Source organism: Notolepis coatsorum (genome assembly GCF_963971535.1).
Source record: "Notolepis coatsorum genome assembly, chromosome: 15".
NCBI classification, from domain to species: Eukaryota; Metazoa; Chordata; class Actinopteri; order Aulopiformes; family Paralepididae; genus Notolepis; species Notolepis coatsorum.
Genome location: NC_140179.1, coordinates 24,610,970 through 24,634,119, shown reverse-complemented (window position 1 = coordinate 24,634,119; position 23,150 = coordinate 24,610,970). Strand labels below are relative to the sequence as shown.

Here is a 23,150-nt window from a genome sequence, read left to right as displayed (position 1 = left end):
CAACATGACACATGACACACACGTCAACCAAAGTGCTTCACAGTAAGTCGCATAGCAAAAAAAATCCTAAAATATTAAAAACAGAGAGAGAGTACAGAGAGTAAACAGACAGAGAGTAACGCAGTCTCCTCTCTGGTAAACAGGAATACCCTGAAGACTCTGGCAGGAGCACTCATTCAAGGGTACTACGACTATGCTTGCACCTCATGGTACCAAAGCACCTCAAAGGCGCTAAAAACAAGATTACAAACATCTCAAAACAAACTGGTCAGACTACTGCTTGACCTTACTCCTAGAACCCACCTCACCCCTGCCCACTTTGACAACCTAGGATGGCTTAGAGATTCAGGGGCGGACCTAGCACATTTGGCGCCCTAGGCGAGATTCACCACTGTAATTTTTTTTTTTTGTAATTTTTCTTTTTTTATGGCTTTTGCCTCTTCATAGTTCTCTAATGTTAGACTTTCTTTCCTCAACGCTCAATTCTATAAACACTTGACCGATACCCATCAATGCACAGCGCTCTAGCATGTTCTGACTGTGAACACCTAAAGCTGAGGCTCAGACCGACCGACCGTTTTAGATTTTTGGCTCATTTCCCCTTATGTTAGAATTTTTTTTATGTAAAAATAATGGTTGCAGATATTGAGGGGGGCGCCAAAACTGCACAGAGAAAAAAAAATTAAATAAAAAAATAATTTTTTTTTTTTTTTTTGGCGCTCTAGGCGATTGATTGATTGATTGAAAACGTTATTAACAGATTGTAGAATGGGTACAATACAGTACAGCTCAATACACACAATTGTTAAGGGGATGCAGACCAGAGAAAGACTTTCGTCTTGTTTACATCAGGGTCCCCCATTTTCAATTCATCAGGACCGCCTCAGGACCGCCTATATCGCCTGTAGGAAGGTCCGCCCCTGATCGTGACTGACAGTGCCTCGCGCTACCATCTGTTATATATATGTTGGGATTATTAGGATACACATGTATTTGTCTTTCGCAGTACTCCACGGGATTCTCCAACGCAAAGAAACTCGTAATGAATTCCTATGTCGACACTTGTGTTGCGCACCAACCCCGAAGCCATTTCCTGAATCAGTGACGCGGAGTGAGGCTTCGGGGGCGGTACACCCCCGAGTGAGGCTTCGGACGTCATCAGTACGTCACCTGATACGCGCCTCGATACAGGCTCCACATAATAAAAGCTGGATTTCTCGACACAAGCTCCGAAGCCTCGCTTCAAACGTCACATCACTAGTAACAAGAGTTCAATGGAAATTTTGTCTTAAAAATCTTAACCGAACCGCGGCATAACACTGTCAATGGCGCAAGATACTCTGCTAGAGAAGTCGAAACACACAGTTGGTTGCTACATCGATGAAGCTAAAGACAAGCTCCATAGTCTGAGCAAGGACATATGGAGTTGTCCAGAGTTGGCATATGAAGAGAGAAAGTCTCATGACAGGCTAATCAAACTTTTCTCTCAGGAGAAAGGATGGAATGTTGAAAGTCACTTCAAACTCGAGACTGCGTTTCGTGCGACTTGGACAGGCGGCCACAACAAGGAAGGCAACGTGATCAATGTTGGCTTCTTGTGCGAATACGACGCACTGCCCGGCATAGGACACGCGTGTGGCCACAACCTAATCGCCGAGGTTGGAGCTGCTTCTGCTATTGGTTTAAAAGCTTTAGTGGAAAACACGCCCGACTTCCCAGCTGGTGTTCAGGTAAGATTCACGTCCAGCATACAGGCGACGAAAGTCTAGCCTACACACGCCAGGCCCTATGGAAAGTTAGCTTGGGTGCGTCCCATGGGTCTGACATGTCAAAGTCCAGTTTGCATGTCCATTGTTTACCTCCTATAACATTCTGGGTACTGTACAGTGTACACTGGACCATCCTGCATTGTTTGTAACTATATTTTCTCCACAGTATAATACAATCAGTTTTCTGTATATTTTCTATATATTTTTTTATTGTATATTGCAATGTTTTGTGTTGTGATATTACTGGTACTTAACGCTTTTCGTATTATTTTATGCTGTGGGAGTGAGTGAGCGAAGAGTAAGCATTCCATTGTACTTCCATCTCGCATTTCTATCCACAGGTGACCGTGCTGGGGACACCAGCTGAGGAGGATGGTGGAGGTAAAATAGACATGATAAGGGAGGGTGCATTTGAGGGTTTGGATGTAATATTCATGGCCCACCCCTCACAGGAGGACGCCCCTTACTTGCCATGTGTGGCTGAACACGAGTACGTTTGTTTGGGAGCATGGCCTTGAATATCGGTTTATGTTTGAATGTTTTGGTGCATGTCATATACACACTTGGAAATGTCCAGGTCTGTGGCTGCTTGAGGCCCACAGTGATGCAGCAATTCCTGTTGTATGCTATATATGTCACCCTGCCCTACTCCCAGAATAGACCAGAGATATTTGTGTGACACACTGATATCTGGCCTCTGATTTCATTTCCAGTGTTACAATAAGGTACCATGGCAAGGCCTCTCATGCTTCAGCTTACCCCTGGGAGGGGATCAACGCTCTTGATGCAGCAGTGCTGTGCTACAACAACCTGTCTGTGCTCAGACAACAGCTGAAGCCAGACTGGAGAATCCATGGTGAGACTTGACACTTGTATACATATATACACTTTTTCAATATGGTTCAGTTCTTCATTCTTATAGTAACTATGAAAGGAGAAACGGGAGGGAACAAATGTAGTAATACTTGAATTACTACCACTACATCCTATGTGATTGCTGAAAAATAATTACTGTTCATTAACTCATTCACGACCAACCACAACTATAGTTGGGTTATCTCGCCAACCGTTGAGCGCCAGAACCCGAGTATAGTCGAGTTTGATTGTTTTTAATCATTTTTTCTTTTATTCGATTTTTTTTTTTTTTTTTATTCTATACAGTCTCACGGACATCTGTGTATCATTGGGACTCATTCTGAGATGCAGAGATTGCAATGCCGGCCGAATCCTGCTAGGTGGCAGTATCACCCACCCTTTGAAACCTTATTTCACACCGTGTTACATTATATATAGTCCGGGCGGAGAAATGGTACCCGGGCAAGTGAAAGGCTTCATTCGAACCCTTTGGAATGCGTTCAGCACATGCATAGTTTGTCCCATTTCATGTCAGGGACCCGATGGACATCAATACTGGAAATCGATCAGACAATTGGAATATTCTTTTTGCAATACCTCCTATCAAAGGTAAGGACTATATGACATCAATCCTACTTTTATCCTACAATTATTTCACATCGATCGCAACGATCAACGTATGTAGTATTCAAAACGTATGCAGTTGCTGACGATCAGAGCATCACAAAACGACCCCCCCCCTTTTGATGCCTTCCTGATGAAACAATACCTATTTTATACCTTTTTGATTTGGAAATAATATCGTGTCCAGCCGAGCAACGCATCAAACATACATCAAAAAATTTACTATTTTTGTACATGTTGGACGAGAGATAGTGACTGTCAAATGAGCCATAGTATTGTCTCCATAGCTATAATATAGAATATAGATATAGCTCTGAAAACATTGTGACGCACCGTGAAAATACCTCTTTTAAAGCGTGGCCCATTGACTACAAGGATGGAGATAATGGCTGGTGCTGAAAGTGTTAAAGGAGCTGTAAGTGGCATTTTGCTTAAGTGGTCTACATGTTAAAATAATAGCTCTACTACAGTACACCCCAACAGTCATCACTGATAGTGTCTGTTCAGTAACATGGGTCTCCCAGTCCCTCCGCTCTGCGGTACACAGAAAATATATTATCTGGTATCCCATTCCCACTTTATCCAATCAGGAGAGAGAGCTCCACACTGCAAAATGGTCTGACAAAAAGAAGAAATAAAAACTAGTTTTAAAGGGGAACTATCTTACTATTTATTTCACTATTTGGGCAATTTTACACAATTCCTGTGAGTCTATGGAACACATCTGTAATTTTTTATTTTTTTAATCATTGTTTTGTATTTATAATCAAGTACTCTAAAGCAGCATTTTCTGCACTTCCAGATTCCAAGCTGTTTTTGGCTGGGCTCCGCCCATACTCGCAATGCGCTTTGAGTGACAGTCACCCACAGTGCACTGGGGGGAGAGAGATCGAGAGGGAGACTAATTAATTTCGCGCACGGTACAATGCATTGGTAACTTGTTTCAAATTACAATATATACCCCTGTGAATATTATTGCACAGATCGGAATACGTGTGGGAGCGTGCGCTATGTTATTTTGCTACAGGTTGACGTGATACGAGAGAGAGCGAGAGACGGATAGAGAAAGGGAGAGAGAGATGGAGAGGAGAGATGCTCCGAGAGCATGCATGTGTTTCCCCTCACACGCAATCGCGAGTGTGTGTAAATGCTCCGAGACGAGTCGCACCGTATGAGAGCGCCTCTCCCTCTATCTGTCTGTCTCTCCCTTTGAGGAAGTGTCAGTGACAGGGAAACCGATTATTTCCACTCGCTCCGTTGTTGAGCGAATTGTTGATTGTGGGCGGTGGCTACAACCACAGAAGGAGCTGAGGTATGCAGATCAGAATCCTTACACGTCACACGTATGCTAAATTCAGAATGGCTTAGTTCACTGGGGGAGGACCTTGTCTCATCTGAACTGGAGGAATGCGCAAACATTTTAATTTGAGACATAGACAGTGTTGGTACAACCCCACAATGCTAGAAAACAATGCTAAACACTGGAAAAGGCTATTTATAAGATAGTTCCCCTTTAAGAAAATGTGTCTTTGAAACAAGTACGCCGCCCTAATACCTCAAGTGGATCAGTCATCAGCTCTATTTTCAATCTTTCAAAATGTTCTTGTATACCCTAGTTACTATTGCATGCACTTATTTCTGTTTCATTACACATATGTGCATGCTTACCAACTCTTTCGCCTGTTTTATTGCAACACTACTATCCCCAACATCTAAGAAGGGAGATCCCCTCCCCCCTGAACGGCCCTTCTAAGGTTTCTCCCCTCCACATTGCCTGTGGTGCTTCCTATTGCTATGTTTTAGTGAGTTTTTCCTTACCTTCTTCGTGTGGGGTATGTCTAGGAGTGTTGCATTCATTTATTTAAAAATGTTTGGCGGGGGGAGCTCCAGTAGCTCACCGCGTACCTCGAACGCTATTTCGGCGTCGGGGACAACCGTGCGCGTCACGGATCTGGGGTAGCGAGTTCGACTCCCGGACTAGCCGTATTTTCTCAGTGTCTTTCCCCCGATCTATACCCCCATTCAACCTGTTTCTGTCGGTCATGCTTGACCAGAAAAAAAGCGATAAACGCTAAAAGAACCAGCTGACTGGTCAAAGTTTAAAAAAAAAAATGTTTGGCGGGCGGCTGGGTGGCGCAGTCGGCAAGGCGCTCGCCACCAATGCAGGATATACTGTTATCGAGCCCAGCTCTCGGCGTTGCTTCCGGCTTGGCCGGCCGTCGTACTAACACAATTGGCAGTGTTAGAGGGTGGGAAAGCCGGTGGGTGGGTCCTGGTCGTTGTAAACAGCGACTCCTACAGTTCGGTCGGGGCGCCTGCTCAGCGAGGAAAGGATCTAAGGGGGGTAGTGTGATCCTTCCACACGTTACACCCTCTCAGTGAGAGTCCGCGCTGCCAGGTGAAAAGAAGCGGTTGATTGGCTACACATGTGTCGGAGGAAGCATGTGATAGCCTCCACTCTCCCAGACCGACTGTAGGGGGTAGGTGCGCAGCGACCAGGAAGGGGATTGGAAATTGGCATAATGACTAACATTGGGATGGGAGAAAAACTGAGGAAAAAGGAGGGGGGAAAAGATATAAAAAATATATATAAATAAATCAAATGTTTGGACTTCATGGTGTTTTTGTTTTGTTCTTGATTTATTGTGATGTTTCTTCTTGATTTGTTTAACTCATTAATTGCCAGACCCGAGATATCTCGGGTTAACTCGCCATGCGTTGGACGCCAGAACCCGAGATATCTCGGGTTTTGGTCGTTTTTTCTTTTATTCGCTATTTTCATTCATTATTCATCCATTGACCTCGGTGTTGCCATATGAAAGGATTTTGAGATCGCCAAAGTGCAATACCGGCCGCATCCTGCCAGATGGCAGTGTCGCCCACCCTTTGAAACCATATATCTAACTGTGTTACACTCAAATGTCACTGCGCGCTATATTTAGACTGAGCCGAGTAAGTCGCTTCATCCGAACACTTGGAAACGCATCTGTCACTCTTGATCCATAAGTTGTGCCAAATTATGTCCGGGACCAGACGGACACCAATACTGGAAATCGCGATCAGACAATTAGAATATTATTTTTGGAATACCACCGACCACAGGTAAGGACTATCTGACATCAATTTCAGCTTGATCCAACAATGTTTTGATACCGATCTAGCGGATCAGCGTTTTTAGTGTTCAATACGAATGCCGTTACTGGCAATCAAAGCATCCGAAACCCCCCCCCCAACGCCAACGTTTATAGTATTCATGTTGCGCCCTATTACTCGCTTCCCAGGAATTACCCCGGACCACTCTGATATTATACTTATATTCACCACAGGATAACGCGTGAACGTATGCATGAAAAAATTATCTCTTTTTTGCATCTTGGACAGAAGAAAGTCTGTGTCAAATTACCATAGTATTGTCCCCATAGCTATAATATAGAATATAGATCTAGCTCTACAAACAAGGTGACGCACTCCTATCTTTAAAGCGTGGCATAGCTACAACGGGACCCGGCTAAGAAGACGTGTCCAGCCCATGGGGACATTAACACTTTGGGTGCCGGGAGCCGTCTTTAGACGTCTTTGCTGGCCATGCTAAAGTTGCCGGGGGACGCTGTACGTCGTCTTTATATCAATATTTCAAAAATCTGCGATCGGATTCATAATGTCCCTCCGCTGGCCTGAGATCCACCAGCAGGACCCACTGAGCTCTCTGGCGGTTCAGGAGCGCCATCTGGTGGCCGATCGGCGCAAGCGCTTAACAGGAAGCGCACTAGAGGTTTTGCTAGACGTCCGTATTGCTTCCGGCCACTCGGTACATGTCCCGTGACTCTAGCTCGTCACTCTACATAGCGATCGATTGCCAATAACTCGATAAACAACATGATTTGGACGTATATACCATTATACAAGCTGGAGATGGACCGGGTAATAATATATCCCATAATGATAACATTTCTACTCGACGATGATCGCCCAACGGCGCGCGGAGACTGGGGTGAGTTTCAGCGTGTAACGTTACCGTCTTCGATAATAACTGATATTATCAACATTTGACCCACATTAGATGATAGGTATAACGCTGCCCACGGAATTATAAACGCCCCCTCGCCTATCCGGTCAACATCAGATGACGTGTAGTAACTTCTAGAAGTACGTCTAGTTGGAATTTTTTATATCGCGCTGATTGCCATCAAACTGTATTTCATCATCAATATAATGCATTTGGGGCTATATATCACGTTCTGGAGAAAGCTGCAGAAAGAGATGAAAACATACTTATACATTAGACCATACTTTACTATGAATATGTGAATGAAAAAGTTTAACGTTGCTACACAATGAACAATACATATAGGACTTTGAATGGGCCCTAATAATGGCAATGTAGCAATGGAATTTAAAAAGTTATAGCCCTGCAAAGAAGGGGACTTTCTCCATAGACAAATAGCGCTGGCAATCTATGGTATATCATTAATTTAACCTTAGGCTGCGGCAACCAAAGTGTTAAAGTGTGTTGTCGGGCCTTACAAATACATTTGATTGGATTTAAGTAAAATAATCTGACGGTGCAGTAAGTACATTTGGCATGGTAAGATTTCTTGAAATAAGTTTAAAAAAATATCTTGGACCTTATCGTTTGGGAGGAGATGTAAAAAATGTTGGCCAAGAAATGGCAGAAAATCCAATTTATGGATCATTGAGGCAAATTTGAGTGAGGATAGGATAGATGGATGTCTGTATCAAGTTTCGTATTAATCCTGTACTTTATTTACATATTTTAAGTGAGAACAGGCTGGTTAATCGGACAACTTGCCCATTCACAAGCAATTCTGTTACTTATTGTCTTGCAGGTGTCATAAAGCATGGTGGAGTGAAACCCAACATCATCCCTGCTTACACTGAGCTGGAGTATTACCTCCGTACTCCCTCACGCCGTGAACTTCCCATTATCAAGGCGAAAGCTGAGATGTGTTTTAGATCTGCTGCCATGGCAACTGGCTGTGAAGTAAGAAGTCATAAAATCACTATGAAGAGGGACATGCGTTTATGTGTCGGGGGGGGGGGGGGGGGAGAAAGAGTATACTTTGTGACGGATAATTCACCACTGATGTATAATTGATGCTTGTATAGCATGCAAGATCCAGAGAAGATGTATGACCAGAGGTCAACTCAAGACATTGTCATCCACAGGTTGAAGTCGAGTTTGCAAGAAATGCATTTGACAGCATCCTGCGAAATAACACACTTGAGGGGCTGTATGAGAAAAACGGCAAGGCTTTGGGGATGGACTTCACGACAGATGAAGAGGTTCTCATGAACTCCTCCGGTGAGAGAACATTACTGCTCTGTGAAAGCCAGTTTGTACAACAAGCACCCTATTTTGGCCATAAGAGAGGAGGCACAGACTGTGTCACGTCAAGTTTCTTGCACCAGTTTGATTGTACGCCTCAAAGGCTTTGTCTGCTTTACATACTATGTTGAATAATAGTGTGGCTGTGTCAAAGATACACTATTGTCTCCACAGGTTCCACAGACTTTGGCAATGCATCCTTTGTGGCTCCTGGAATCCACCCCTACTTCTACATTGGCTCCAGTGCTTTGAATCACACCAAAGAATACACCGTAGCTGCTGGTATGGTGCAAACAAATAATTTTCTGACTTGTGTGTCAAGCCATATCTTTCTTAACTCATTGGACGCCACCGCTTAAGTGCGCTAGAACGCCACCGCTTTAATCATTGGGAGGACTAGGAGATTTGCGAGTGCTTAAAAAATATACCTTAAATTATGGCTATGGGTCTAATACACTCATTGATTATCAGTGAGTTGCTTGCAGTCAACATGTACAAAACTGATTGTTTTTTCATCTGTACATTTCCGTTTTATACCGTTTTGAATAAGAGTATAGTTTTGGTGATTTCTAGTAATTCCAGAGAAAGACGCGATAATAGCCCTTTAATGGAATTCACAAAACGCGCCATTTTGCGGCTGATTATCGAATCTTCCTGAAATCAACGCTAGATCATCATTATTGTCCTTCCTCATGCATACATGAAATGGCCCTCGGGGTGGGGGGGGGGGGGGGGCAGCCTCGCAGATCTATCGTTGAAATCGGGTTACCTCGCCTGATTATTTAAACCACGCCCGCACGGCTTGGATCGTCCCAGAAAAAAAACTATACCATTCCCAGTGGAGTGCAATACCAGCCGGAAGGCGTAGGGGGCGGTATTTGCCCGTTTGTGAGCTCAGACCCATTCCCAACGATAACATCAGGCTGGATGGATGAAAATGAATGGTTATCGCTAATAAAAGAAATAACGATTAAAACCCGACTATACTCGTGATTGGCGCTCAAACGATGGCGAGTTAACCCGACTATCATCGTGACTGGCATCCAATGAGTTAATGAATAATCTGGCACTATATCGCCACACTATACATGCATGGTAAACTATCATGAAATGTTTAAGTCAGGTTAGTGTCCTGTCTGACATCCTGCAGGTGATGAAAAGGCTCAGTTCTACACCCTGCGGGCTGCTAAAGCTCTGGCCATGACGGCGCTGGATGTGCTGCTGTGTCCAGAGCTGCTTCAGAGGGTGAGAGAGGAGTTTACTGAGGGCAGGCTGAAGGAGGAGAGGATCCTGAAGGCTGGGCAGGCGGAGGACGCTTCAAGGACCAAGGCAGGCGGAGGCACTGCAGTCCACCACTGATCACCCTGCACGCAGACGGACCGCATGCTGGCCTGAGACCGTATGGGGCTGAATTATTTGGAAAAAAATATCGAATTGCAATTATTTTGACTGATATTGCAATTGCGATATTATTCACGATATTAGGGAATGATCATTTATCATTATTCTCTTGTTCACCATTTTTGTCTGCAGATGTTATCTGTAACACTTGAATTGTTTCTTCAGGTTTAGAATTGAAAAATATCAAAAAGAGGATATGGAGAGGGCTTCAGAGTTCTTGGTTTTGTTTCGGTAGGTGCTCTTTGGATTAAATCCGGGGTAGGATTTGTTATAAAAAAGTTGAGATCCAAGTTCTAAAATGCCTTTATTTTATGGCTCACATTATTTAGAGAATTTAAAATAAACCGACATGTTTCGGCCTACACGGGGCCTTCATCAGGGTGTTGATATATATAAAATATGTTTATCATCATCCTCGTGATGTAATCACAACACCAATAGAATTCTCTGACAGAATCAGGCTCCTGTGCAATTCTAGACTGAATCATTATCAATAATGTCACACTGTGTCTATAATGAAAATAAAAACACAATAATCACGTTTTGTACAGCGCTCTTTTTTTTGTTAAAGTCATCCACTACTTTGGCTTTGGTGGACATTTGTATTCATCCAGAACAGATGTTGCATCAATATTGCATAAAAGTATAAATGGACTGGAAGGATTGGTCTCAAATCTCTGTTCAGAATAAAAGCTCAGACAAAAGTACTGTATATTGACAAGTAAGCTTCTGATCATGAGAGAAGCTTAACATTAAGGGAGAAGGTACACACGCTCCAACCAGCCCAGATAAAATTACAATATAGCAATATAGGCCTGTCCAGTGCTCTCAAGAGTAGGGCGATCTTGAATCAGAGAGAGACTTCAGAGATGTAGTCCAATGTAGAACACGGGCACAGATTTAAGACAATAAACCTTATTTTAAACTAACATTTCCACACAGGGTGTGTCTTCATCAGAGTCACTGTTGTCTGTGATGTCTCCCCACACAGTTTGACTGCTGAAGACGCAGTTTGACTGCATCGAAACGTTCAAGTAAAGTTTATTGCCTTAAATCCATGTGCACCAGTTTTCTACTTTGGACGAAATCTCTCGGTATCAGAAGCTGCACATCATCTGTATTGATCCAGCAGGTATCATAGCATGCAATAATGTCAGATTTGCTTTGGCTAAAGGTCTATGCCAGTCACGACACAGGTCAATCCCCTGCACATTTACTAAAATAATTCACAGATGGTTTTTGCAGAACAACCAAAAAACATTTTAATAAATAAACTTGTATTTTGGAGACTGACTACAAACAGCATCAACACATTAAATCAATATGTGGATATTATGGTAGAATATGATGATTAATGGAAATGCAGACGGTGACGGTAGAAAAAACAATGTCATTTACAGATGAGATTTTTTTCTAACGTGATGGATACCACACACGTTCAAGCATATCCAGAAATGGGTAAAATTGTCAAACGATAACATCGGCTGGTGTCCTGAAGTATTGACTCTACAACGAACACCTTGGCTTGAAGTCTCCATTCACAATTCCCATAGACATAATGTGAACTTAATGGTAGAATCTGTAATGTCATCAAATAGCGACCTCTAGGCAAAAGAGCCCTGCTTGGACTGCACTTTGTTTACTTTTTGTGTGTGGGTTGGTGTGGGCATAGTAGGGGTGGGAATCACCAGTTTCATCATGATACGATACGATATCGATTCTTTGGACAACGATACGATATTTGCCGATATCACAAAGTCTCTCACGATACAATACGATACGATTAGATTCAGGTGCCTGCGATCGATATGAGATGATATCATATGCCCATTTAACACAATCAGTTATGAGACTCGCCACAGGATTTTCAAAATAAGAGTATCGATATGAATCGATCTTATTACATCGCATCGATCCGATTCGATCGTTGATAATTACATCGATGTATCGATCTGGATCGATGTATCGTCCCACCCCTAGGGCATAGTAGATCTTCAATCAATATCTGAAATGAAAAAACAAAACACTAACCTTATTGTGATGCACTCTTCCTAATAACATACACTCAACACTAGCACTCAAGTCTGAACACTTTGATGGACATTGTTACTCAGCTGAAACATACACTCAACACTAGCACTCAAGTCTGAACACTTTTATGAACATTGTTACTCAGCTGATAGAGTTGAGGCACCTGAGACAAAACACACTGTATCCTATATAATTGTATTTGAATTCACCTTGTTTTTCTGTTTATTTACATTGAGTACAGCTTGTGTTATATTACGTTTTATTGTATTTTCTTGTATTTTTCTTTTTTTATGGCCATCTTGGTCTATGTCATTTGTTAAGTAATTGGTAAAGTATATTATTATATACTTATTGTTATGTGTCTTGTAAGCCCATATGGGCTGGGCATACATCTGTATGTAAGACACGAAAATAAAAAATATCAAATCAAATCATGTACCCTTATACTGACTTGTAAGTCGCTTTGGATAAACGCGTCAGCTAAATGACAAAATGTAAACGTAAAATGTAAATAGTGGGACAGGTTGCGACTGCTGGCCACACCCCTTGCTCTGCCAAGAGAGGTCTGGAGAAATTTGCACTACAATAAGTTACTAAACTCCAACCCACACATTACACAAAAAAGATATAGAAATTTAAACAAAGTGCAATACCACACAGGGCTCTTTTGCCTAGAGGTAGCTGTTTGATGACATTACAGATTATACCTTTAACTATTTCATGACTATTTACAAAGAGAGACAATTTCCGTCTGTCTAGCTGTCATGACGTGGAATTAATTCTAAATCGAATTACTGTATATTTGTACAGAAATTGTATACATATAAATCAGGTATTACAAAAATCCCGTTCAACACAAGAAATCAACACCATGTCCTACCTAGTTAAATCATTTGGCTCAGCTTTATCCTCAAACAACTACACAGGTTCACAAAGAGAATTTGACATGCCCTGTGTTTCAGCTGCCATATGATACTTTGTGTCAAATAAAAGGAGCCAAACACATTTCATGCCTTGATTAAGGACGGTATTCACCTAAATAAATTCTTAGCCCACTAATACACAGGACTTTGTCGACTAATCGATTTGTTGACACATCGACAAATTTATAAAACTGTGTTTCCCACAGGGAATCATGTACTATAAGGACCTCTTGAAATCTAGTGCTTACCAAAGATGTGCTGATAATCTTTCAGGAAATAAGTCATTCACCATGGAAAACAACAACAATTGATCGACTAAACAAGTCTTAATTGACTAAGACCAAACCAATTGATAAATCGATTACTAAACCAAGAGGGGGCTGCCTACTTTGTCCTATGTATTTAAGATATCCCTATAATACAGTGTGGTGTCAAAAGGTAAAACTATCCATATCAATCACATCCAATGTACAGTTTCTACGTCAAATGTATATACTCTTTTTTCTGGACTCTTTTCGTATCACAAACAGTACTGTATTTGCAAATCTGGTATGTCATAAATGTATAGATGTAGCAGTACTGTCTATCTGTATGTCATGTACGATGAATTGAAAATGGGGGACCCTGATGTAAACAAGACGAAAGTCTTTCTCTGGTCTGCAGCAGCTCTGGTTTCTGTCAACATAGGCAGGAGACAAAACGTGTACATTTTAGCCCCGCCCCCTCCCACTCGGCCCCGCCCCCTCCCAATGGAGCTGCCTCGTCGCTTGCCATTTGCTGGTCAAAACCTGTATGTACCCAGCCATTCGTTTAAGGGTAAACTGTAAATGTTTTTTCACAGGAAATGCACTATTATTTTACAGATTACTTTTGTGTTCCTACTTTAAGTGTAAATGCTATAAAAATACAGTAAATTACATTTTATCAAAATATTAACCATTAAATAAAGGTTGTAATCTGTAAATGTATTTGATTTTACTGTAAATGTTATGAATTGAAAATGGGGGAAGAAGTCCTTCTCTGGTCTGCATCCCCTTAACAATTGTGTATTGCGCCATACTGTATTGTGCCCATTCTGCAATCTGTTAAAATTAGCAATCAATCAATGTATTACCATAGTGTCTTTATACCTTCATCACTGTAGGCTACATATTAATACAACTCGTTAAAGCTATAAAAAATACCTATGGTCATTAATTTAGCTGTGGGAATATCATTTTTGGAACAGTGTGTGTGTCTACAGAGAAAAGTGAGATAGAAAAAAAGCCAATGCGATTTTGTGTTTTTCCTCAATATCTCTGCAATGCCTGCGAGTTACCAGTAACTGTATTTGTCATACCATGACAATTCACGACAACTTTTAAAACGGATCAATTTATATTTATAAATCGCATTCAGGAAATTGGGCGTCAGTGAAGGCATGCTCTCCGTGGAGGAATGGGAGGAGGGGACAGGGGAGGCGCAGAGCAAACACATTCCTGCATCACATACAGTAACTTTGTATTGTTTTATCCACAGAAGATTTGCAAACCTTTTGTTCCAGAGACAAAAGCCACAGAGTGGGCAATCAAGATTGATTGATTGATTGAAAAGTTTATTAACAGATTGCAGAATGGGTACAGTACAGCTCAATACATACAATTGTTAAGGGGATGCAGACCAGAGAAAGACTTTCGTCTTGTTTACATCAGGGTCCCCCATTTTCAATTCATCATAACATATATGACATACATGACATACAGATAGACAGTACTGCTACATCTATACATTTATGACATATCAGATTTGCAAATACAGTACTGTTTGTGATACAAAAGTGTCCAGAAAAGGAGTGTATATACATTTGGCGTAGAAACTGTACATTGGAGGAGGTTGGTTGGGTGGGGTGGGGGTGGGGTTGGGTTGGGTGAGGGCTGTACATTGGAGGTGGGGGGGGGGGGTTGGGTAGGGGACACACACACATTTTACACTGTACATTGGAATATTGACAAAGCCTTACTTGGTCATTTACTGTACAACTAGGTTAGGACATTTGTAGGGGCCAGTTTCGAATTGCAGTCTCACGTAGGTGTTTTTTGAGAGTGTTTTTGAAAGTGGGTAGTGATTCACATTCCTTTACAGCTTTAGGCAGGGCGTTCCACATTGATGTGGCATAATTGCGAAACGTGTTTAGTCCCTTGTTTGAGCCGAATCTGGGTTTTACATGATTTGTGGAGCTCCCTCTGGTGTTGTGATCGTGGTATTCACTGACCTTTGGGAAGTATTTTGACATGTACATGGGTACCTTGGTCGCGTAGTGTATCTTGTAGACCAGGCCCATTGCAAGTTGCTGTACTCTGTCGTCTACTCTAAGCCATCCTAGGTTGTCAAAGTGGGCAGGGGTGAGGTGGGTTCTAGGAGTCAGGTCAAGTAGTAGTCTGACTAGCTTGTTTTGAGATGTTTGTAATTTGTTTTTTAGTGCCTTTGAGGTGCTTTGGTACCATGAGGTGCAAGCATAGTCGTAGTACCCTTGAATGAGTGCTCCTGCTAGAGTCTTCAGGGTATTCTTGTTTACCAGAGAGGAGATCCGGTACAAGAATCGCGTTCGCTGGTTGACTTTTTTTATTACATTGGATGCCATTTTGTCACAGGAAAGATTAGCCTCTAGGATGGAACCCAGGTAGGTAATTTCATCTTTCCTTGTGATAATATTGTCACCCACTGTAACCGAGAAGCCGTCGGTCTTGCTGAGTTTGTTATTTGAACCGAAGAGAATGGACTCTGTTTTGCCCATGTGTAATGATAGTTTGTTGTCGGCGAGCCATATGCAGATTTTGCCTAGTTCCGAGCTGAGGGCTTTTTCAACCTGTAACTTGTTCTTGTCAGAGACCAGCAGGGCTGAGTCGTCCGCAAACAGGAACAAGTTGCAGTCACAAGCTGACGACATGTAATTTGCATAAATTAGGAATAGTAGCGGTCCTAGTATGCTTCCTTGTGGAACACCACAGCTCACTGTGAGGGGGGGGGATAGGGTACCGTTTACTTCCACCACCAAGAGACACTGGCTAAGTTGATTTGACACCCTCGGTGCATCAGTCTCTCCTCTCCCCTGAGCTCTGAGCTTTATCCGGTCGCTGTTCTTATTCTTCTTCGGGTCGCAACCGTGGGGGACCCTGATGGAAACAAGACAAACGTCTTTCTCAGGTCTGCATCCCCTTAACAATTGTATGTATTGAGCCGTACTGTATTGTACCCATTCTGCAATCTGTTAAATAAAGTTTTCATTCATTCATTCATTCATTCCCGGTCTGACTTCCTGTGATAACGTTCTAATCTACACTGCTGCCACCTGTCGTCACGGAGGGGAATTGCAGCCATTTTGTAAAAATTAATACGTACAAAATACGTGCCAATTCCGTGAACCGTGAACAGGGCGTGAAGAAGGTTGAAAAAAACTGGAGAATCCCGGGGAAAACGGGAGGGTTGACAGCTATACTGTACCCATTCTGCAATCTGTTAAATAAAGTTTTCATTCATTCATTCCACGGGGAGGTGTTTGAATCCAGAACCGACCAACATGGCGACCGTCGGCAGCCGTGCGACTCGTCTTAGCAACTCGAACCAACACAAGTCTGCAATCGCTTCACCGGAGAAAGTGCGTCAACTTCTAAATGAAGGTGTATTATCACCCGACAGCGGACCAAACAGGTATGGGATATATAGCCAAACAAATGCATGCTATTTGTTTGATCGACAATGCTTTGTGCCTGTGTGCAGCGTTAGTTAGCTAGCTACCTGCAGTCCGCAGGACCAGAAAATCACGCTTCTAGATGTTGTATCGCAAACAATGTTTCTATCGCTCTCTCTAGTTATATTATGGGCATTTCTTACCGTTGCTATATGTATGTCGTTAAGTTACTTTGTGTGTGTTTTTATTTTAACATAATTTATATTATGTAGCGTGGTGTGCGACGTGTGCTCGTTATGTAATCATCATCACCCTGCGACGTGAAATAAAGATGGATGCCCCCAATGTTGTCCTGCGTTGAAAAGAAGAAACTGTTGTATTTCACCTCATTTCTAATATCCCATTCATTCTCTAATCGTGTCTTTGGTCGTCGTACTACTACCGACCGCGTTCATGTTGTTGTGTTTCGGTCGTTTTGTGTGCATGGAGTGCATTACAGTGGGTGACAATATTGTCACAAGGAAATATGAAATTACCTACCTGGGTTCCATCCTAGAGGCTAATCTTTCCTGTGACAAAATGGCATCCAATGTAATAAAAAAAAGTCAACCAACTAACTCGATTCTTGTACCGGGTCTCCTCTCTGGTAAACAAGAATACCCTGAAGACTCTAGCAGGAGCACTCATTCAAGGGTACTACGACTATGCTTGCACCTCATGGTACCAAAGCACCTCAAAGGCACTAAAAAACAAATTACAAACATCTCCAAACAAGCTAGTCAGACTACTGCTTGACCTGACTCCTAGAACCCACCTCACCCCTGCCCACTTTGACAACCTATGATGGCTTAGAGTAGACGACAGAGTACAGCAACTTGCAATGGGCCTGGTCTACAAGATGCACTACGCGACCAAGGTACCCATGTACATGTCAAAATACTTCCCAAAGGTCAGTGAATACCACGATCACAACACCAGAGGGAGCTCCACAAATCATGTTAAACCCAGATTCGGCTCAAACAAGGGACTAAACACGTTTCACAATTATGCCACATTAATGTGGAACGCCCTACCTAAAGCTGTAAAGGAATGTGAATCACTACCCACTTTCAAAAACACTCTCAAAAAACACCTACGGGAGACTGCAATTCGAAACTGGCCCCTACAAATGTCCTAACCCAGTTGTACAGTAAATTACCAAGTATGGCTTTGTCAGTATTCCAATGTACAGTGTACAGTACCCACCCCCCCACCTCCAATGTACAGCTTATCAATCAATTAATTATTATACCACATTCTGCAGGCCCGCCAGAAATAAGTGACGGTGTGGATTTGCTAATTGAATATATGAGAGAGAGAGACTTTAGGATCAAACACTGTTTTGGTTTCATACATACATGAAAAAACAGGGGGTACAATCCCTCACCCTGAATCTACAGTATATTCCACCAGCACTGACAGTCCCACCTTGGCTAGGAAAGAACAAGCTTCCCATCAAAGTGGGATATTTCTCTATTCTAACCCTATAATACGTTTTACATATGAAAATCTTTGCATATTATATCTGAGATTAGATTCACTTTGTTATTACACAGTACCAGACGAGATTGTGTAAGTCTAACCAGGATGTGACCATCAACAGTCAGTTGCAATATAAGACGCATATAAATAAAACTGTACAGTAAAGTGCAATGGTTAGCACAATGTGAAATGGTGAATACAAAATATAGTAAAAAATAATAATCATTAAAATAAACTTTTGTTCCGATACCGATACTGGTATCGGAAATGCCGCCGATACTGCCTAAAACGCTGGTATCGGTATCGGCGAGTACACGTAAATTCTAGCCTCCGATCCCATGATGTAATTTATCTCCTGCCGAGTCCTGCGGAGAGTGAGGATTATAAAATGAACATGTTTTAAAGTGTGATGCTGTGTCATTTTAACAGCAGATACACTTTCTTAAATTCCATTGCCCCCGACAGTGCGGTGTGACGGGGAGCTCGGACGGGAATCGGGCTGTGTTTGGCTGGTGTTATGATAGCATTAGCTGGAAAGATAGCTAGTTGGAACAACATCCGCTTTTAACGTTACATCAAATCAGATGATCGCCTGTCCTTTCTCCAGGACCTAACACTGGCCGTGACCGTCTATCAACAATAATGCACCCACGGTGAATTGTATTTAAGTTAAGTAGCTACGGACTAGCGTTAGCTGACTATTACTAACGTTATCAATGCGGGAAGACGCGCTAGGTCAGTTAGCTTAGCTTGATAACGTTACCGTGTCTAAAGTTGGTGCTATTCACATAATCCAGCAATAATGGCTGCAGACCTGCAAGCAAAGTACAGCAAGTGCCAAAGGATAAGAGTCTGAGGCGGAGTTTCAAAAGAGAATGTTGAATATTAATTTTGCATCAAAAACCACAACATGAACGTTCTATCTGCCACTAGCTTACAGACTGAATAGGGTATACTATATCTGCAGAGCCACTGAGTAGCGAGTGCAACACCGTTTAATGTCCGTGTGGATCATTGGAGTAGGGTATATCTGCAGTGCTGCAGCCCATACTCATTGATTAATGATACTAATACAAATCTATACAATCACCTGTTGTTGAATAAATACTATACGTTCTAGTTATTACTAAAAAACAGTATAACAGTATCTAAAAAAAAAAAAAAATAAAAATTAATTTTTTTTTATGCACTGGTATCGGATAAATATCGGTATCGGCCGATACCCAAAGCTTAGGTATCGGAATCGGATCGGAAAGGGAAAAATGGTATCGGAACATCTCTAAAATAAAGTCTACATAAGCTATGGCTATATATACACAGGTATACAGTGAGGTGCAGTGGGCTATGTAGAGTTTTGATTCAGAAGTCTGACTGCTGAGGGGAAGAAACTATTCGTGGTCCTGTTGGTTCTGCCTGGGAGGCTGCGGTAGCGTGCCCCAGAGAGAGTACCCCGCAGGCGGGTGAACAGTCCATGTTTGGGGTTGGAAGCGTCTTTGATGATGTTCCGTGCTCTCCGTGAGCACCGCTTCTCATAGATTCTCATCTGGTCACAGACCCCTTGCCCTTTGATTGGTCCTCCTGCCTAGTGCCTACAGTGGATGTGCACATAGTCTACCATGAGATGCAAGACAATCTTATCAAATCTATGAAATCACACAAACTGGTGCGAGTATGGGGAGGTAGAGCAGTCGTCTGGTAATTCAGAGGTTCCCCGTTTAATTCCCGCTCCTCCCGGGCAGCGTGTCGAAGTGTCCTTGAGCAAAACACTTAACCCCTAATTGCTCCCGATGAGCAGGTCGGCACCTAGCATGGTCGCCTCTGCCGTCGATGTGTGTGAATGTGTAAAATGTGAGGAACAAATTGTAAAGCGCTTTGTGTAAAAGCTGTTCTATAAATGCACCACAACATTATTTTTGTCTCCCTTGTGAATTTCAGTTTGCAGGCCGGCAAGTTGAAAAGCGTGGAACCGAACTGCATCACTCAAGCGCCTTGCGAAGCCGGCAACAAAGACGCATTCTTTTCCAGAGTCGAGTCCTACTCCATATCCTTTCCACGTTTTGACACGGATGCATTCTGAACCATAATGACTGCATATCACCCCTGATGGAGCTTAAACCTGACTTGAATCGTGATGTCTCCATTATTGCTTAATCTGATCATATGAATAGTTTGTCTCTTCGTCTGAACCTTAGTAGGGATGGCTGCGGCCGATCGTTATTGTTTATTGTGTATTTGTGTCATCGTATTGTGGGATTTTTGGACATGATGTTGTGAATCATAATGCACCATTTTAGAGACCAGGCGAGCCTAATTTAGCCAGACCCGGAAACCTGCCGGTGTGAGACTCACGCATGGTTTCAACAATGGGCAGGCAGTCACTCAGTAACCGACATCGGCTCGTAAAGTAGCCTAAATATTGAATGAGATTATTACTATTTCTGAAATATTATAAGAAAGTCAATTGAAAATAAGGCTATGTTCACACTGCAAGCGTAAAGGCCAAAATCAAGTTTTTTTTTTAACTCATTCGCTCATGCGGGTCAGCTCAGGAGCTCACACTGGAATCTGATATTGGCCATATTAAAAAAAAATAAAAATAACGTGAACAGCCTAACAAAAAACACACAATCCGAGCAATAAATCAGAATTGAGCACTAAGGCTTGCAGTGTGAACGTAACCTAAGCAGGGCTGGGCGATATGGTAAAACATTTTATCACGATAAAATGTTTCATATCGTTCGATATCGATAATTATCGATATTTTTATTAGTATTAATATTATTTTTTAATTATTATTTACGTAAACAACAAATATATGTTTATTTTGCAGCAATTCTTTGTCGTTTCCGCCATCTTTAGTGTTACAGCCCATCACACTCCAGTTCTCAGGCTGCAGCTGGTTTGAAAGCGAAAGTACCAAAAAAGGTGGCTGTGGGTGTTGAATAGTTCTGGCTCTGCTAGTTTCTTTTCTATCTTTTGGCGCTTTTTTGGTGGACAAACCACTGCACACATGCACCATGACTCGCGACTGGAGACTAGCTCTGCTAGCACACATAGCCTACTGTGTACAGACGGTTTCAAACTGTATTTTAAATTAGAAAGCAAACAAAATAAAATGGACGAGAAAAATAAATCTTAATTTGTTCAGTATTGTCATTTGGACAAGCAAAGTCATTACTTTAAGTTGCAGGCAAGAAAGACAAGTCTGTCCGCCTGTAACTGTTCCGCAACAGTAAGTTACTTCCGGGGTAGGCCTGATTGGCCCCGACAGGCACGTGACGCGGCAAACTCAGGACGCGCAACGAGGCTGCTGAGAGCTGTCGCGTGGAAATAGGCTGTCTATTGCCATTCTCTAACACAAACTCTAACCTTAACCAGCTCCTTAACAGCGCCTAAACTTAACCGTTCTAACCTTAACCAACTCCGAAACAATGCCTAACCTTAACCTTAACCTTAACCATGCCTAACCTTAACCATAGAAAGAATATTGCCATTCTCTAAGACAAACTCTAACCTTAACCAGCTCCTTAACAGCGCCTAAACTTAACCGTTCTAACCTTAACCAACTCCGAAACAATGCCTAACCTTAACCTTAACCTTAACCATGCCTAACCTTAACCGGCGAAAGAATACACGTTAAAAAAAAAATCACGTTAAAAAAAAAAGATTTGATGGGATTCGAACTCACCAACAACGGACCGCAGGATCGCAGGACCGCTGCTCTGCCAGGTGAGCTGAAGCGCCGAATGAAAGTCATGGCGTATTTGGACGGTTACGTAATTCCGCAAGCTCTGCCGCTCGGCTCCGCGGAGCGTGCCGCGCGGCATAGAAAGTTGCGCGTCACGTGCCTGTCGGGGCCAATCAGGCCTACCCCGGAAGTAACTTACTGTTGCGGATAAGCTATAAGCAGTCTGTCCACTGTCTGTTTTAAAGCTGCCCTGTTGCAGGTCACAAAAAAAATATATAATAATAATAATTTATCGATATTTTTATGATGGATTATTATCGATTATTAAAATATATCGTGATTTTTATCGCCCAGCTCTAAACCTAAGTTTCATTTTGATACTGTGTATCACACTTCGAATAATAATCATGCAGTCCAATATGATGGACATTCATTTTGATGAGCAGACGTGTGGGTTTTCCCACACCTAGGCACACCTAGGCACTGGCAGATCTTATCGAAAAATGTATACTGCGTTCCCGGCCCCCCCATACCCCCCCCCCAGTAACCCTAGTCATAATCGACCCTATTTACGTTCCGGGTACACAATCTTCCTTAGCGTGCTCACTGTTTGCGATGGGCGGGCAAGCCTCGCACACTCTCCCCCCTGCGCTGCGCCAGCTACGGCTGGGTGAACGTGGGCTCCGACATGCTCAAGTGCTCCAGCTGCCAGGCCTTCCTCTGCGCCTCGCTGCAGCCAACCCTGGACTTTGAAAAATGTGAGTAGAGTTTTGAGCAACATTCGCCCGGTTTCTATAGTAATTTTGCCCATATCCCTCTTTATGAATGAATGAAAAGTTTATTTTTGAACATGTTTTCCCCACATTCCTCTAAACCAGGGGTCAGCAACCATTACTATCAAAAGAGCAATTTTTTCCCCCTCCCACAAAATAAAATTCCTGTGGAGCTGCAAAACCAATTTACCCTTAAAACGAAGATAACAACAGTGTATAACATTTTATATATAGTTATCCCCAAGCATACCCCACATTTAGCATAAAACGCCTGACAATTGCATACCCAAAGTAATTAGCGAATTATACTTTATACTAGGGATGACCGATATTATCGGCCGATATCGGCAGTAAAATGTGATATCGGAAAATATCGGTATCGGTAAAAAAAAAAAAAAAACAATATATATATATTTTTTTTTAACCTTTATTTACCCAGGCAAGCAAGTAAGAACCAATTCTTATTTTATTTATTGTCAAAAGTATGCATTTTGGTTTAATTCAACAACAAGAGATATGTAATGTTAATTTTTACTTTTTTAATTATCATA

General features: G+C 42.2%; 2 protein-coding genes across 2 annotated transcripts in view; both read left to right on the top strand.

Moving 5' to 3' along the window:
- The first annotated feature begins 1,176 nt into the window (after positions 1-1,176).
- LOC311241881 (xaa-Arg dipeptidase-like) lies at positions 1,177-10,537 on the top strand. The gene is made up of 7 exons (XM_084330821.1): positions 1,177-1,730; positions 2,111-2,259; positions 2,483-2,625; positions 8,096-8,250; positions 8,436-8,571; positions 8,770-8,877; positions 9,746-10,537. The coding sequence occupies exons 1-7, from the start codon at positions 1,326-1,328 to the stop codon at positions 9,952-9,954; spliced, it is 1,305 nt and encodes a 434-aa protein (XP_084186947.1). The 5' UTR covers positions 1,177-1,325; the 3' UTR covers positions 9,955-10,537.
- A 5,868-nt stretch (positions 10,538-16,405) lies between these two features.
- Positions 16,406-23,150, top strand: part of zc3hc1 (zinc finger, C3HC-type containing 1) — a 32,122-nt gene continuing 25,377 nt past the window's right edge. Inside the window, exons 1-3 of the mRNA XM_084330825.1 lie at positions 16,406-16,637; positions 20,074-20,179; positions 22,434-22,584. Of these exons, the coding sequence (XP_084186951.1) occupies positions 16,507-16,637; positions 20,074-20,179; positions 22,434-22,584 (388 nt within the window). The 5' untranslated portion in view covers positions 16,406-16,506. The remainder of the gene's footprint in view (positions 16,638-20,073; positions 20,180-22,433; positions 22,585-23,150) is intronic.

What these genes read in the sequence shown, in the direction of transcription:
- LOC311241881 (XM_084330821.1), top strand. Translation starts at nt 1,326, where the DNA reads ATGGCGCAAGATACTCTGCTAGAGAAGTCGAAACACACAGTTGGTTGC. An exon ending in ACTTCCCAGCTGGTGTTCAG is followed by an intron (nt 1,731 to 2,110) that starts GTAAGATTCACG and finishes TTCTATCCACAG; the next exon opens with GTGACCGTGCTGGGGACACC. An exon ending in GCCAGACTGGAGAATCCATG is followed by an intron (nt 2,626 to 8,095) that starts GTGAGACTTGAC and finishes ATTGTCTTGCAG; the next exon opens with GTGTCATAAAGCATGGTGGA.